The following is a 12847-nucleotide window of genomic DNA, read 5'->3' as shown; positions in this document are numbered from 1 at the left end:
CAGTTGGAAAAAAATGTAAATGATTAAGGAGTCCCGAACACACACACATATACAAAACAAAACAAAAACATTTCGACAAGAATCGGAAAAGAACCGTTACAAAAACTAGTTTCCAAGACATGAATCATTTAAGCCGTCAAGTTAGTTATTATGATTCATTACGTCGTTGAAAGACTAGTACATTTCCTAGTAGTCGCCATCATCGTCACGGTTCTAAACAAGATGTCATGTGGTTCAAAATCCGGGTTTAACGATAAATAAAAGCACAACTGACGTTTTGCAGCCACAGGGGATCATGCAAATATGGTCAAAACAAGGTTTAGGATATAGTTTTAAACACATAGAGTAAGAAAAACAGATGTATTTGAGGATTTTGGTCTAAAAAGTTTGAAATGAATTGTGATGAAAACCAGCTTTCAAGAAACGAATCGTCTAAGCCACCAAGTTGTCTATATTGATTCGTTATATTCTTGAAAAACCAGTACATTTCCGAGCAGTCACCATTATCTTCACAATACATGGTTATAAATGAAATTTTGTAGTAGTCTGAAATCATAGAATTGAAAACAGATGGAAAAAAGAGCATAAATGATGAAGGAGTGCCGAACACACAAATACAAAACGAAACAAAAACACTTCAACAAGCATCGAAAAAGAACCGTGACGAAAACTAGTTTCCAAGACATGAATCACCGCCAAGTTATTTATTATGATTCATTACGTCGTTGAAAGACTAGTACATTTCCTAGTAGTCGCCATCATTGTCACGATTCTAAACAAAGGTCATGGACTGCAAAATCTACGTTTAACAACAAATAAGTGCAGAACTGACGTTTGCAGATGAAGTGGGTCAATTAAATATGGTCAATACAAGGTCTAAAAAAATTGTTTTAAAAACATGATGAGTATAAATTACGAAAAACAGATGCATTTAAGTTTTGGGTTATAACTTTGAAAATGAATTGTGATGACAAACCAGCTTTCAAGAAACGAATCGTTTAAGCTGCCAAGTTATTTACATTGATTCATTACGTTCTTGAGAAACTGGTACATTTCCGAGCAGTCACTATTATCATCACGATACATAGTCATAAATGAAATTTCGTAGTAGTTTGAAATCATAGAATTGAAACAGTTGGAAAAAAGAATGTAAATGACTAAGGAGTCCAGAACACACACACAAAAACAAACCAAAACAAAAACATTTGGACAAGCATCGGAAAAGAACCGTGACAAAAACTAGTTTCCAAGACATGAATCATTTAAGCCGTCAAGTTAGTTATTATGATTCATTACGTCGTTGAAAGACTAGTACATTTCCTAGTAGTCGCCATCATCGTCACGGTTCTAAACAAGATGTCATGTGGTTCAAAATCCGGGTTTAACGCAAATAAAAGCACAACTGACGTTTTGCAGCCACAGAGGATCATGCAAATATGGTCAAAACAAGGTTTAGGATATAGTTTTAAACACATAGAGTAAGAAAAACAGATGTATTTGAGGATTTTGGTCTAAAAACTTTGAAATGAATTGTGATGAAAACCAGCTTTCAAGAAACGAATCGTCTAAGCTGCCAAGTTGTTTATATTGATTCGTTATGTTCTTGAAAAAAACTGGTACATTTCCGAGCAGTCACCATTATCATCACAATACGTAGTTATTAATGAAATTCCTTAGTAGTCTGAAATCATAGAATTGAAAACAGTTGGAAAAAAAACGTAAATGATTAAGGAGTCCCGAATACAGACAAATACAAAACGAAACAAAAAGATTTGGACAAGCATCGGAAATGAACCGTGACGAAAACTAGTTTCTAAGACATGAATCATTAAAACAATCAAGTTATTTATTTTGATTCATTACGTCGTTGAAAGACTAGTACATTTCCTAGTAGTCGCCATCATCGTCACGGTTCTAAACAAGATCTCATGTTGCCAAAATCCAGGTTTATCAATAAATAGGGGCACAACTGACATTTTGCAGCTAGAAAGGATTATGCAAATATGGTCAATACAAGGTCTAGCATATAGTTTTGAAAACATAAGGAAAACAGATGTATTTGAGGATTTTCGTCTAAAAAGTTTGCAAATGAATTGTGATGAAAACCAGCTTTCAAGAAACGTAACGTCTAAGCTGCCAAGTTGTTTATATTGATTCGTTATGTTCTTGAAAAACCGGTACATTTCCAAGCAGCCAACATTATCATCACAATACATAGTTATAAACGAAATTTCGTAGTAGTTTGAAATCATAAAATTGAAAACAGTTGGAAAAAAATGTAAATGATTAAGGAGTCCCGAACGCACACACATATACAAAACAAAACAAAAACATTTCGACAAGAATCGGAAAAGAACCGTGACAAAAACTAGTTTTCAAGACATGAATCATTTAAGCTGCCAAATTATTTATTATGATTCATTACGTCGTTGAAAGACTAGTACATTTCCTAGTAGTCGCCATCATCGTCACGGTTCTAAACAAGATGTCATGCGGTTCACCGGGTTTAAATATAAATAAAAACAGAACTGGCGTTTTGCGGCTAGAGAGGATCATGCAAATATGGTCTATAGTCAATACAAGGATTTTGAAAATAGCATATAGTTTTGAAAACATAGAATAAGAAAAACAGATGCATTTAAGAAAGATTGAAAATGAATCGTATTGAAAACCAACTTTCAAGAAAGGAATCGTCTTAGCCGCGAAGTTGTTTATATTGAATTTGTTATGTTCTTGAAAAACCGGTACATTTCAGAGTAGTTACCGATCTATCCTAAAAATAAGACTTCAATCGTGATGAAAAAGTAGTTTTCAAGAACGGCACATTTCCTAATAGTTTTCAACACAACAGAGTATATGAAAATTTGTCACCACCTACATTATCAGAAAATGCTACAAAAAGAACAAACTCTATATTCAACTATAGGGTTTGCTTATATATCAGTCTGATTTGCAACAGTCTTGAGACTCAAAAATATATCAATCCAGAGATATAATTTAAAAAGAAACAGACAAGGAAACGAACCAGGATAAGAGTATGGAACCCTAACGTGCGATAGGGTAAGCAAAAGAAGAGCAACCCTAATACCCGATTATGATCCTTGCCCAGTTACTCAACGTATTCTCAGATTGGCTGCATAAAAATAAAGAATGATAGTTAGGGTTTACTGAAAGAACATTTCTTTGTTTTCTTTTTGAAAGAAACAGAACACATTGAGAATTATAATTTTACGAGTAAAATCTAGGTTTTATTTTGAAGACAAAAGACGATCTAGGGTTAAAAGAACGGTGTTACGCACATCTTGTTAAAGAATGATTTTGGGTTCGATGTAATAATCAAGAATCGTTAAAGAATTGTAAACCCTAAAATCAAAGAAGATGAAGAATTGTCGTGTGAAAAAGATCGTCGAAACATTTGTTATGATAAGAACTAGGGTTTCGCGATCCATGAAGAACCCGTCCCGCTAAACACCACCGCCAACAAAAACGCGGCATCTGAGATTATGCGTGTTCTGATCAAATTTATTTGTGGGTTATTTAAAGAAAATGACTAAAATACCCATACATTGCTTTTTCGAAAATTTTAGATCTTCTCTTAACATGGTACGCCTAAAAGCGCTCAACATAATTGCGGTAGGCGCACAGAACACACAACAACTCCTCGAAATTTGTCTGGAAATGCGCCTAAATCAATTACCCTTAGCGCCTTTAATCACAACCTAAAGGCCTAATTGTTGTCATGGAAATGCGCCTAGGACGCACACAATAAATGATGAGATTTTGGAATGGAGGGAAACGCATTCTATTGCGTAATATTCAAGGGGATAATCACAAAACCTGCATTATAAATTGCAGACAAAAAATTTCTACACGTAATAATTGAGAGGAATACAACTTTGGAGAAACCACGCTCAACCACATGAGCTCATATGCACTGTAACTATAACCCGTAAAAGTCATTGTACTTGGTCATTGCTTAACAACAATGCATTATGCATATACTCTGAAGTGTGGGATTTCTCTCCTACTCTTGCTCTATCTCTCAACAAAACATCTCCAAAACGGCTGCAACCATGTTTCCTACATCTTCCATTTTTCTCCAATACGGGCATCCATCTTGGTAAGTCTTCTTCCTCATTCATCTTCAACATCTTCATCTAAATCTTCATCTTCAAAATCTGATGACGGAGAGAACGAATGGGATGTGTGTGCGAAAAATTGGTGTTATCTCTACCTTATGATATTTTGCACTCGGAAATTTTTTTTTTGTTCCGAAAATTTTTCCCTAAAATTATATTATTTCATGGAATTAAAAATAATAATCAAACGAATAAATTTCAAGTGACCACTTAACGTGTCTACGTACGTAAGAGGTTTGGTAGGAATAAATTCTATTACTTTGTTGTTTCTTTTGGAATTCAATTCATTTCAAAATCAAAAGATTACGTTTGGTCCGTTATAAAATATACAATATCGTTACAAAACGGGTTGAAATTGTAAAAGTTAATTGAAATTAGATTTCAGCCGCAAGGGAGCCATAACACAAGGACTTAATCGGTAGCTATGAGATGATGAGCCCTTAAATTGCAAATTTTGAGGGCAGTATTGAATGGCATGGTGGCAAGACATGAGTCTACCACGTAGTGCTAACACATTGTTAGTTAAGCATCATGAGGTTTTTATGGAATCATCCGTTGAAATCCGACAGTGGAATTATGAAAAGCTAGTCTCCCTCAGGTATATATTGTTGCAACCTAGTTCTTTGACTAGCTCAGTGCCCAGATGAAACCCTATGAGTTCGTCGTGGAGAGGAGATACCAGAGTGAATGGTTTTCTCTTCGAGCCGATCAGAGAATTATCATGTCTTCGTGTTATGACAATAACTAAACCTCCGTTTTCTTTAAAAGAAGCATTTACATTTATCTTCACCTGTCCCAGTGGAGGAGTCGATTCCTCTCTGCCCATTGAGTTGGTCGAAGAGTAATCATAGATTTTTGCCATCAACCTTTGGTTGGGCGGTAAGAGATTTAATCTTTCATCCCAAAGCCTATAATTCAAGAGTTCGAGGCGCACTAACCATTAAAAAAAAGTTGTAGAGTTTCCGCTTTAAAGGAGTGCTAAAATTTGGGCTAGGAAAGAGTTTTCTAAGAAGGAATCTATCTCCTTTTCCATTTTTCTGCTAAATTAGAATCTCATCTCGAAATATTAATTCGTGTCCTAATGGGAAACTATAACACTAAATTACTAAGTTATCCCCGGCAGACCTTTTTTTTTATTGGGCCAAGAGTGGCGGCCAGTGGACATATTTGTAATTTGATTTCAAATCCCTTCTTTATAAACTGTGACCGGGTTTAAGAGATTCAAGTTATAGAATTAACCTTTATCTCTCTGCTTATCAATCTTTTTGTCTGTACTTTGAAAGCTTCAATTCTGCAATCATGCTAGTTTACCAAGATCTTCTTAATGGTAATTAACCCTTTAAATTTTACAGTTTGTTTTAGGGTTTCTCTTTTTATTATAATTTATTTCTCCCTTAGGACTTTTAATTGTTTCATTGAATTTGCTAATATCCTAATACTAGTTATAATAATTTGAAATTTCAGTTCAATTTGTTTTGTTATTATTAGGGTTTTGAATCTATAAGCATTATTAGCTTCATTATTTATTTAACCTTTTTGTTATTAGTGTGTTAATTTTTTTTTGAATATATTAGTGTGTTAATTTAGAAGCTGTATAGGATTTGAACTTGGAATTGGTCTCTCTAATTTAGCACTTTTCTTGGTTAACAATAAGAACTTTAGTACTCTTTAATCATTCAAATTACTATGATGTTTTGTACTACACAATTGTGTTTTGATTGTGTTCAAGGTTTATTAGAAACTATATTCTACAATATTGAGTATATAATTCTCGTCTGTCCGACCTGTGGTGTTGCCCTACCAATTAGAGAGTCATATGTCCTTGATTCATATTTACGTTGAAGCACTCGGCTTTCCATAAATATCTAACTACGTTTCTGCTACCGAATTTCAGCCGATGAGCTCCTATCTGACTCTTTTCCCTACAAAGAAATTGAGAACGGTGCTCTATGGGAGGTCGAAGGAAAGGTACAAAGTTAACAATTTTTCATCTTTTATTTACTCCTTTTTTGCTCTATTTATTTTTGTAATACTTGAGCAGCCTCGTTTATCAAGCTATATTTCTGAATGTTTCGCCAGTGGGTCGTCAAAGGATCTGTTGACGTAGACATTGGGGCAAATCCATCACAAGAAGGTGGAGAGGAAGACGAGGGTGTGGATGATCAGGCTGTCAAAGTTGTCGATATTGTGGATACATTCAGACTCCAGGTCAAATAACTTCCATTACTTTGAGTTTTGAGTGATTTTGCTTCTAGAACCTCTCTCCCAAAGAAAACCCGAAATTGACTAAAAATTTTCATCTATTTTCAGGAGCAACCACCATTTGACAAAAAACAGTTTGTGACTTATATTAAACGATACATTAAGTTATTAACTCCCAAGTTGGATGGAGAAAAACAAGAGGAATTCAAGAAGACCATTGAAGGAGCTACAAAATTTCTACTCGGAAAGCTCAAGGATCTTCAATTGTATGTCCTTCTTTATACTCTTTTTCTTCCATCATCGTAATCATCGTATTCAATACTTTCTTACCAATCTACATTATGCCTACTAGTAGGAGTCCTACCAATGTGGGGCTACTTACTTATATATTCCTATTAGTACTAATGTCGACAGTTTTTAGATTGAATTTCTTTTCAGTTCACTAATATAAAGAATAGGGGGGAACTAATTTTTAATTTGTATGATTTTACAGTTTCGTCGGGGAGAGCATGAGCGATGATTCTTCCTTGGTTTTTGCGTATTACAAAGAAGGTGCTACTGATCCAACGTTTTTATACTTCGCACATGGATTGAAGGAGATTAAATGCTAAAAGAGTACTTCTGCAACCCCAAGCTTCACAAAATGGAGAACTTCATCTTATATTTATATACTAGAGTTATATATAGTTTTTTCTTTTTCTTTTTGGTTTAGTAGGTAAAAGAGTAGGGTAAAAGAACTAGGTCGATTGTCGATATTGTCATTACTTCTCTCTTTTAGACTTGGGAAAATTTTGATCTTATAGATTTTTGTGTTTCCTATATTATATTGAGGCATGATTCTGTTTCTTCTTCCTTTTTTGTTTTTTCCCTTCTTTTTTGGGCTCTAAATGTTTTTGGTTGACAAAGATCACAAAATTCTAATACCATCATCAAAGTATTGAGACTTGAATAGATAGAATATAACAATCGATGTCTAAAAGAACCTTATAATGCTCAAGGTTCTTTTAGACATCATCTATAGAGACCGACTTCTTCTTGGTGATGAACCAATTGTTGTTTTGGTTGGAACATTTTTACGAGAGTTCAGTTTGAAAATAAAAGAATAAGCAAAAGGGTCACTCTCGGCTACTCATGTGGTTCTGAAAATCAAGAATATCTAAAAGAGCTATGATTTAGTTTAGGTCTAACTCAGGCAGCATAGTCTTAGTTCCATCACATGGTCCAGCAGCACCATTATCATTAGTATCTTGGAAGAATAGCAACAACGACGCTTTGGCCGAGTGGTTAAGGCGTGTGCCTGCTAAGTACATGGGGTTTCCCCGCGAGAGTTCGAATCTCTCAGGCGTCGTTTAACTCTTTTTTCTTCCTCTTTTTTTTGTGGAAAATATTGAAGGTTAAGTGGTCAAGTCAATTTTGCAACAGAAAAAAAACACTAGTCAAGAGAATTACTATTTTTTTTAATCAACTTTAAATATTACAAAAACACTTTAATGTTTGTCAACCATCAAGAAGTCATGCGCATGTATGCTTTGCCGGGCAGATATTTAGAACTTCAAGTTACATTTGAATAATTGTTTTGGAAAGAAAAGGTGAATGAGAGAGATCGAGTTGGTTTCGATGTTGAATTCAATCGAGGCTCTTTTCTTTTTCAAGCGCTCCAAAATTGATTCACCTGACAACAGGATAATCCCTCTCTTCACAACTTCCGCTCCCTCACTATATCCTCTCTATCCTGGCGTATTTTCCTTTCTCCCCGTAAAAAGATAATAGCTAGAAGAAAATCGAGTCAAATAATGATGAAGGCCAAATAAGAGGTGAAAGTGGACCCTGAACTGAAGTTTAACAAAACTTTTAGTTAGGAGACAAAATGTTCTACAAGTAATACGAGAGGCTAACAGACGAGTCGGTTGAAATTTGAGAACCGAATAATAGTGTATCCTTTTCTTCTATTGAAGTCATTTCAAAAATAAATTTATGATCTGACAATTTAGTTTGCCTAAGTTCATGCAAATCTTAACAAAAAAACATATTGCTTTTAAGAAAAGTTAGGCCTTGATCACAGGCATCCATCGAGAATGAAAAATACGAGAGAGGGGAAATGAAGAAGGGAGAGAAAATGGGCGAACGAAAATGTGGAAGGAAGAATTAGATTGAACTAATCAAATCTTTAACATAGTACTACGATAGTAATCAACGATTCAATCTATTAATGAATTACTAATATGGAGACAAGAAGATGATCATTCCACTGCTTCTTAACAATTATCATCTCACACATCGGCTGTATATTAGTGTAAGCTTAAACATAAACATGACAAATACACAAAATACCTTATTATGACAATAGATCAACTAATGTAAGGTCATCTAACTCTATTTTCTCACATTTGATTTATTTGAAGACATTCTCACAAACAATGAGAGGTATTTTCTTGAAGTACTTTTAGGACAAATACAAAAAAAAAAAATGCCTTGTTACGACTAACCTATATCGTAGTGGAATTCTAAAAAAAAAAAAGAAAATGAAAAATGTGAATGAAGTGTGAGTAGAGTGTAAAAATAGACAAATAAATTTGGAGGCCGGACCAGAGGATTTTGTCATCCGTCTCATCCTTCCGTAGTTTGCCCTAGGAGGAGATTGGAACCCTAAGAGGACAATATAGGTAATTTTGTCTCAATAAATTCCACAAACCTACTCCATTTTCTTCTTCTTCTTCTCTCCCACTAGCAACTTTGGAGCAGCAACTGGAACAGAAACCAAAAGAGGTATTTCTTTTCTGGATTTTTAACAACCATAAACCTGTCTAATGGCCAGACTCATGAAACCTAGGGTTGTTTTATAATTGTAATCTTGTCAATGTTAACCTGGATTTTATGATTTTTCTTTCTATGGGGTGGGTTTGATTTGTTTCGAGTTTTAACCAATGGGTTTGTAGGATTTGGAGTTTATAAGATTTCTTCAGTTAACTAGCTACCATCTTATGCTGATCTGATTGACCTAGTTTTACTCTTATGATCTCCAAAATTGTTATATCTTTTTTTCTTCATTGATTAGTATTAACTTAGTCTCTTTCTGAATTTTTGGGTCGTTGCCGAAAGGAAGGGGTTTTGTGGTATATGGATTTGAAGCTCATTTCTGCTCTGATTATTGTTGATGGTTCTGTCTCAGATAATGGGAGAAGAAGTGAAAGCAGGAGCTGTTGTTCCCGAATCTGTATTGAAGAAGAGAAAGAGAAGCGAAGAGTGGGCTTTGGCAACTAAACAAGCCCTAGAAGTTCAGAAGAAAAAGAATTCAGAGAACAGAAAGCTCATTTTCAAAAGAGCTGAGCAATATGCGAAAGAATACACTGAACAGGTCTTTAATTGTCTATTAGCCCCAAAATCCTTTCTTGTGTGTTCTTATCATACTACCGATGATTTGGGTTGATAAATTTTGTAGTTATCTATTTTCTAGAAACTTACATAATCTAACTAGTTTAATTTTTGATACTTTCAGGAGAAGGAATTGATCAGATTGAAGCGAGAGGCTAAGCTGAAAGGAGGTTTCTACGTCAATCCTGAGGCTAAGTTGCTGTTTATTATCCGTATTCGTGGGTAAGCATATTTTCTTGCTGTAGAAAACCATTTAAGTAGCTGCCGGCTTGAAATATACGAACTGTTTAAAAGATTCGAATATCTGGTTTTATTGTATAATCTCATTCATTGTTTTCGAAACACTACATTTCAATTTCTTATATAATTTGCAAGTGCTATTTTCTAATTGTTTTCATTTTATTTTCGTAGTATCAATGCAATGGACCCAAAGTCGAAAAAGATTTTGCAATTGCTTCGTTTGAGACAGGTAACAATTTTACCAGTCATTTTTAATTTACAGTTAGACCTCAAGTGTATACGAACATACGTGTAAATGTTTGGTAAAATGTGGTGAATTTTTAATCACAAAATCTGTATTTTCGCACAGATCTTTAATGGTGTATTTCTCAAAGTGAACAAAGCAACAATGAACATGTTGCAAAGAGTGGAACCTTACGTAACTTACGGGTAAGATTTACTTCTGATCAGGCCTATGTGTTAAACAATGGGGGGATTGAATTGGTCTATGATCCTGAAAATTTAGTTCCCCGTCAATCGTGGGACTACGGCAATCGTAACCTAAAAAGTTGAGCACGTTCGAATTGACCTCATAAGTCTCAAACAAATTAAAAGTCTTCTGTTTAAAACTGTTGTCCGACTGTAGAGGTTTATGTCACATCGGCTGTCCATCTCATGTGGACGTAGAGACTGCACGTCTCCAAATATGATAACAAGGGCAAAAGACATTGGTCATAAAAACGACTGGGTCATTATAGTTGGTCCATGATGTAGATTTTGCAAGTGTCCAACCGAAACTCATTTTCTTATATATTGACGGTATAAACAGATACCCAAATCTCAAAAGTGTGAAGGAATTGATTTACAAGAGGGGTTATGGAAAGCTGAACAAGCAGAGGACTGCGTTAACCGATAATGCTATCGTTGAGCAGGTATAATTCCAATGATACCCGTGTTTAATTTCTTGTTCCTTTACTTGTACTTCCAAACAATTAAGGATCCTTATATTTGTATTCTTTTTTCTGCAGGCTCTTGGCAAGTATGGTATTATCTGTGTGGAGGATCTGATTCACGAGATCTTGACTGTTGGTCCTCATTTCAAGCAAGCTAACAACTTCCTTTGGCCATTTAAGTTGAGTGCTCCATCAGGTGGCATGAAGAAGAAGAGAAACCACTATGTAGAAGGAGGTGATGCTGGAAACCGTGAAGATTACATCAATGAACTTATCAGGAGGATGAATTAGATGAATTAGATGACAAACGGGTTTCGATTTCATCTTCTTTTAATTTCAGGATTCCAGTTTTTGTAGCAGGTCAGGTTCTGGATTTAGGGTTACAATTCTTTAATGTTAAGAACATATAATGAAATGTTTTGGAATAGTTTGTTTTTCTTCCTTCTGATCTCCTTGAGTTATCGTATGGTGGATTGAATCGAGGTCATTGTTATTGTCTTAATGAGATGATTTTTGTAGTTTCGGTATATCATTGCTTATTGTTCCATTAGGTTTTTACTCCGAACTTGTATCAGAATCACAAGGAAATTGTGCACGGCTCTGGTTATCTCAAGTATGAAATTTTCAACAAAGTTTGCCGTTGGTAGCTGAACTCAATAGGCCGCATGGTTTTGGGGCAGCTAGCAAAAGGTACAAGCATAAGAAAACAATTGACATGAAGTTGCAATCCTTTTACAGAACACTTCCAACCCTTTTGCGAACCAGTTGGAAGCAACTACAATCCTTCTACAATGACCTGCAATCAGGGTCAACACTGAGATTTTTGTGGTCTGAAGTGAGTTTAAAGAATGCGGCGGACATGTGTTTCAAACGTATTTTTGAACTTCTACGTTTTCCTTACACCTAATGTCGGGTTTAAACATGATATTAATAACTATGTAGTAGTGCCAATATCTTAGTCTGTTTCTCTTCTACGTTTTTGAACAATCTATTTTGGAACTTCTACGTTTTCAAACAATCTATTGAGCATTTTTTTAAATCTACTCGGTTTTAAAGATACATGAGTCAAACTTCTGATTGAGTAGTTCAACGGTTTTGAAGATACATGAGCCAATACCTTAGTTTGTTTCTCTTCTTATTTTAAAGGGTCTTTTTGTACTTCGCTTTCTCGACCTCAATTGGTAAGCGAGTTTACCTCTCTCAATAATTAATCATTGGGTTTACTCTTTCGACTTAGGGCAAAACCAATGCGGGGCTCGGACTTCCAATTTTGGGAGCCCTTGAATTTTGGGAGTCCCAGTGTTTTTCTCAATTCCAACGTCGGACTCCCATTAGGGGTTTCCAAATTCAAAATATGTGCATGTGTGGGATTTGCGTGTCAATTTTCAATCATATTTTACGAGACGTCAAGAATCCGTTAACTGTGCAAGAACAATATTTTACGAGACGTCAAGAATCGGTAAGAAATGATGTTGAACGAGTCTTTGATGTATTGCAAGCTCGTTTTGCTATTATCCGAGAACCGACACGTCTTTGGGATGTAGAAACACTAGGTAATATCGTGAAGGCATGTATTATATTGCATAACATGATAATCGAAAATGAAGGACCTAATGCAACTAATGATTTTGATGGAAATATTCCAGAAGAAGTGCGTGTTTGGGGAAAATGTTGTCGAAAAAATGTTTGATCGTCTTGTAGAACATTGTGGAATACTAAAGATCGCAACGACTAACGGAACTATCATCGTTATTTTACTTATTTTTCTGTATTTCGATTATGTGTTTGTGGGGGAGTTATTATGTATTAGGTTTTCAATCAATGAAGTGTTATTTAGAAAAAAAAATACATTAAAAAAAGTTTCATTTGAAAAAAAATAGATTATAAAAAAAAAAATTAAATGGGGTGGCGGACCGGTTAGGAGTTCCCAACTAGCCGTTGGGAACTCCCAACGGTTGGATT

General features: G+C 35.0%; 2 protein-coding genes and 1 non-coding gene across 3 annotated transcripts; all 3 read left to right on the top strand.

Moving 5' to 3' along the window:
* Positions 1 to 5368: 5368 nt before the first annotated feature.
* LOC147534063 (translationally-controlled tumor protein homolog) lies at positions 5369 to 7162 on the top strand. The gene is made up of 5 exons (XM_086648349.1): positions 5369 to 5466; positions 6034 to 6107; positions 6219 to 6347; positions 6450 to 6607; positions 6835 to 7162. Exons 1-5 carry the CDS (start codon positions 5439 to 5441, stop codon positions 6950 to 6952), a joined length of 507 nt encoding a protein of 168 aa, XP_086504475.1. The 5' UTR covers positions 5369 to 5438; the 3' UTR covers positions 6953 to 7162.
* A 445-nt stretch (positions 7163 to 7607) lies between these two features.
* Positions 7608 to 7689, top strand: TRNAS-GCU (transfer RNA serine (anticodon GCU)). Its single transcript has one exon. It is a non-coding gene; the product is annotated as a tRNA-Ser (tRNA).
* Positions 7690 to 8892: 1203 nt separating this feature from the next.
* Positions 8893 to 11412, top strand: LOC147534061 (large ribosomal subunit protein uL30y). Its single transcript, XM_086648131.1, has 7 exons — positions 8893 to 9107; positions 9511 to 9696; positions 9838 to 9935; positions 10125 to 10182; positions 10303 to 10382; positions 10762 to 10864; positions 10961 to 11412. The coding sequence occupies exons 2-7, from the start codon at positions 9514 to 9516 to the stop codon at positions 11174 to 11176; spliced, it is 738 nt and encodes a 245-aa protein (XP_086504257.1). The 5' UTR covers positions 8893 to 9107; positions 9511 to 9513; the 3' UTR covers positions 11177 to 11412.
* The last annotated feature ends 1435 nt before the right edge of the window (positions 11413 to 12847 follow it).

Source organism: Eschscholzia californica, unplaced genomic scaffold, assembly GCF_041429995.1.
Source record: "Eschscholzia californica isolate CP2 unplaced genomic scaffold, dmEscCali1.0.p SCAF_6, whole genome shotgun sequence".
Taxonomy (NCBI): Eukaryota; Viridiplantae; Streptophyta; class Magnoliopsida; order Ranunculales; family Papaveraceae; genus Eschscholzia; species Eschscholzia californica.
This window is presented reverse-complemented; position numbering and strand designations above follow the sequence as displayed.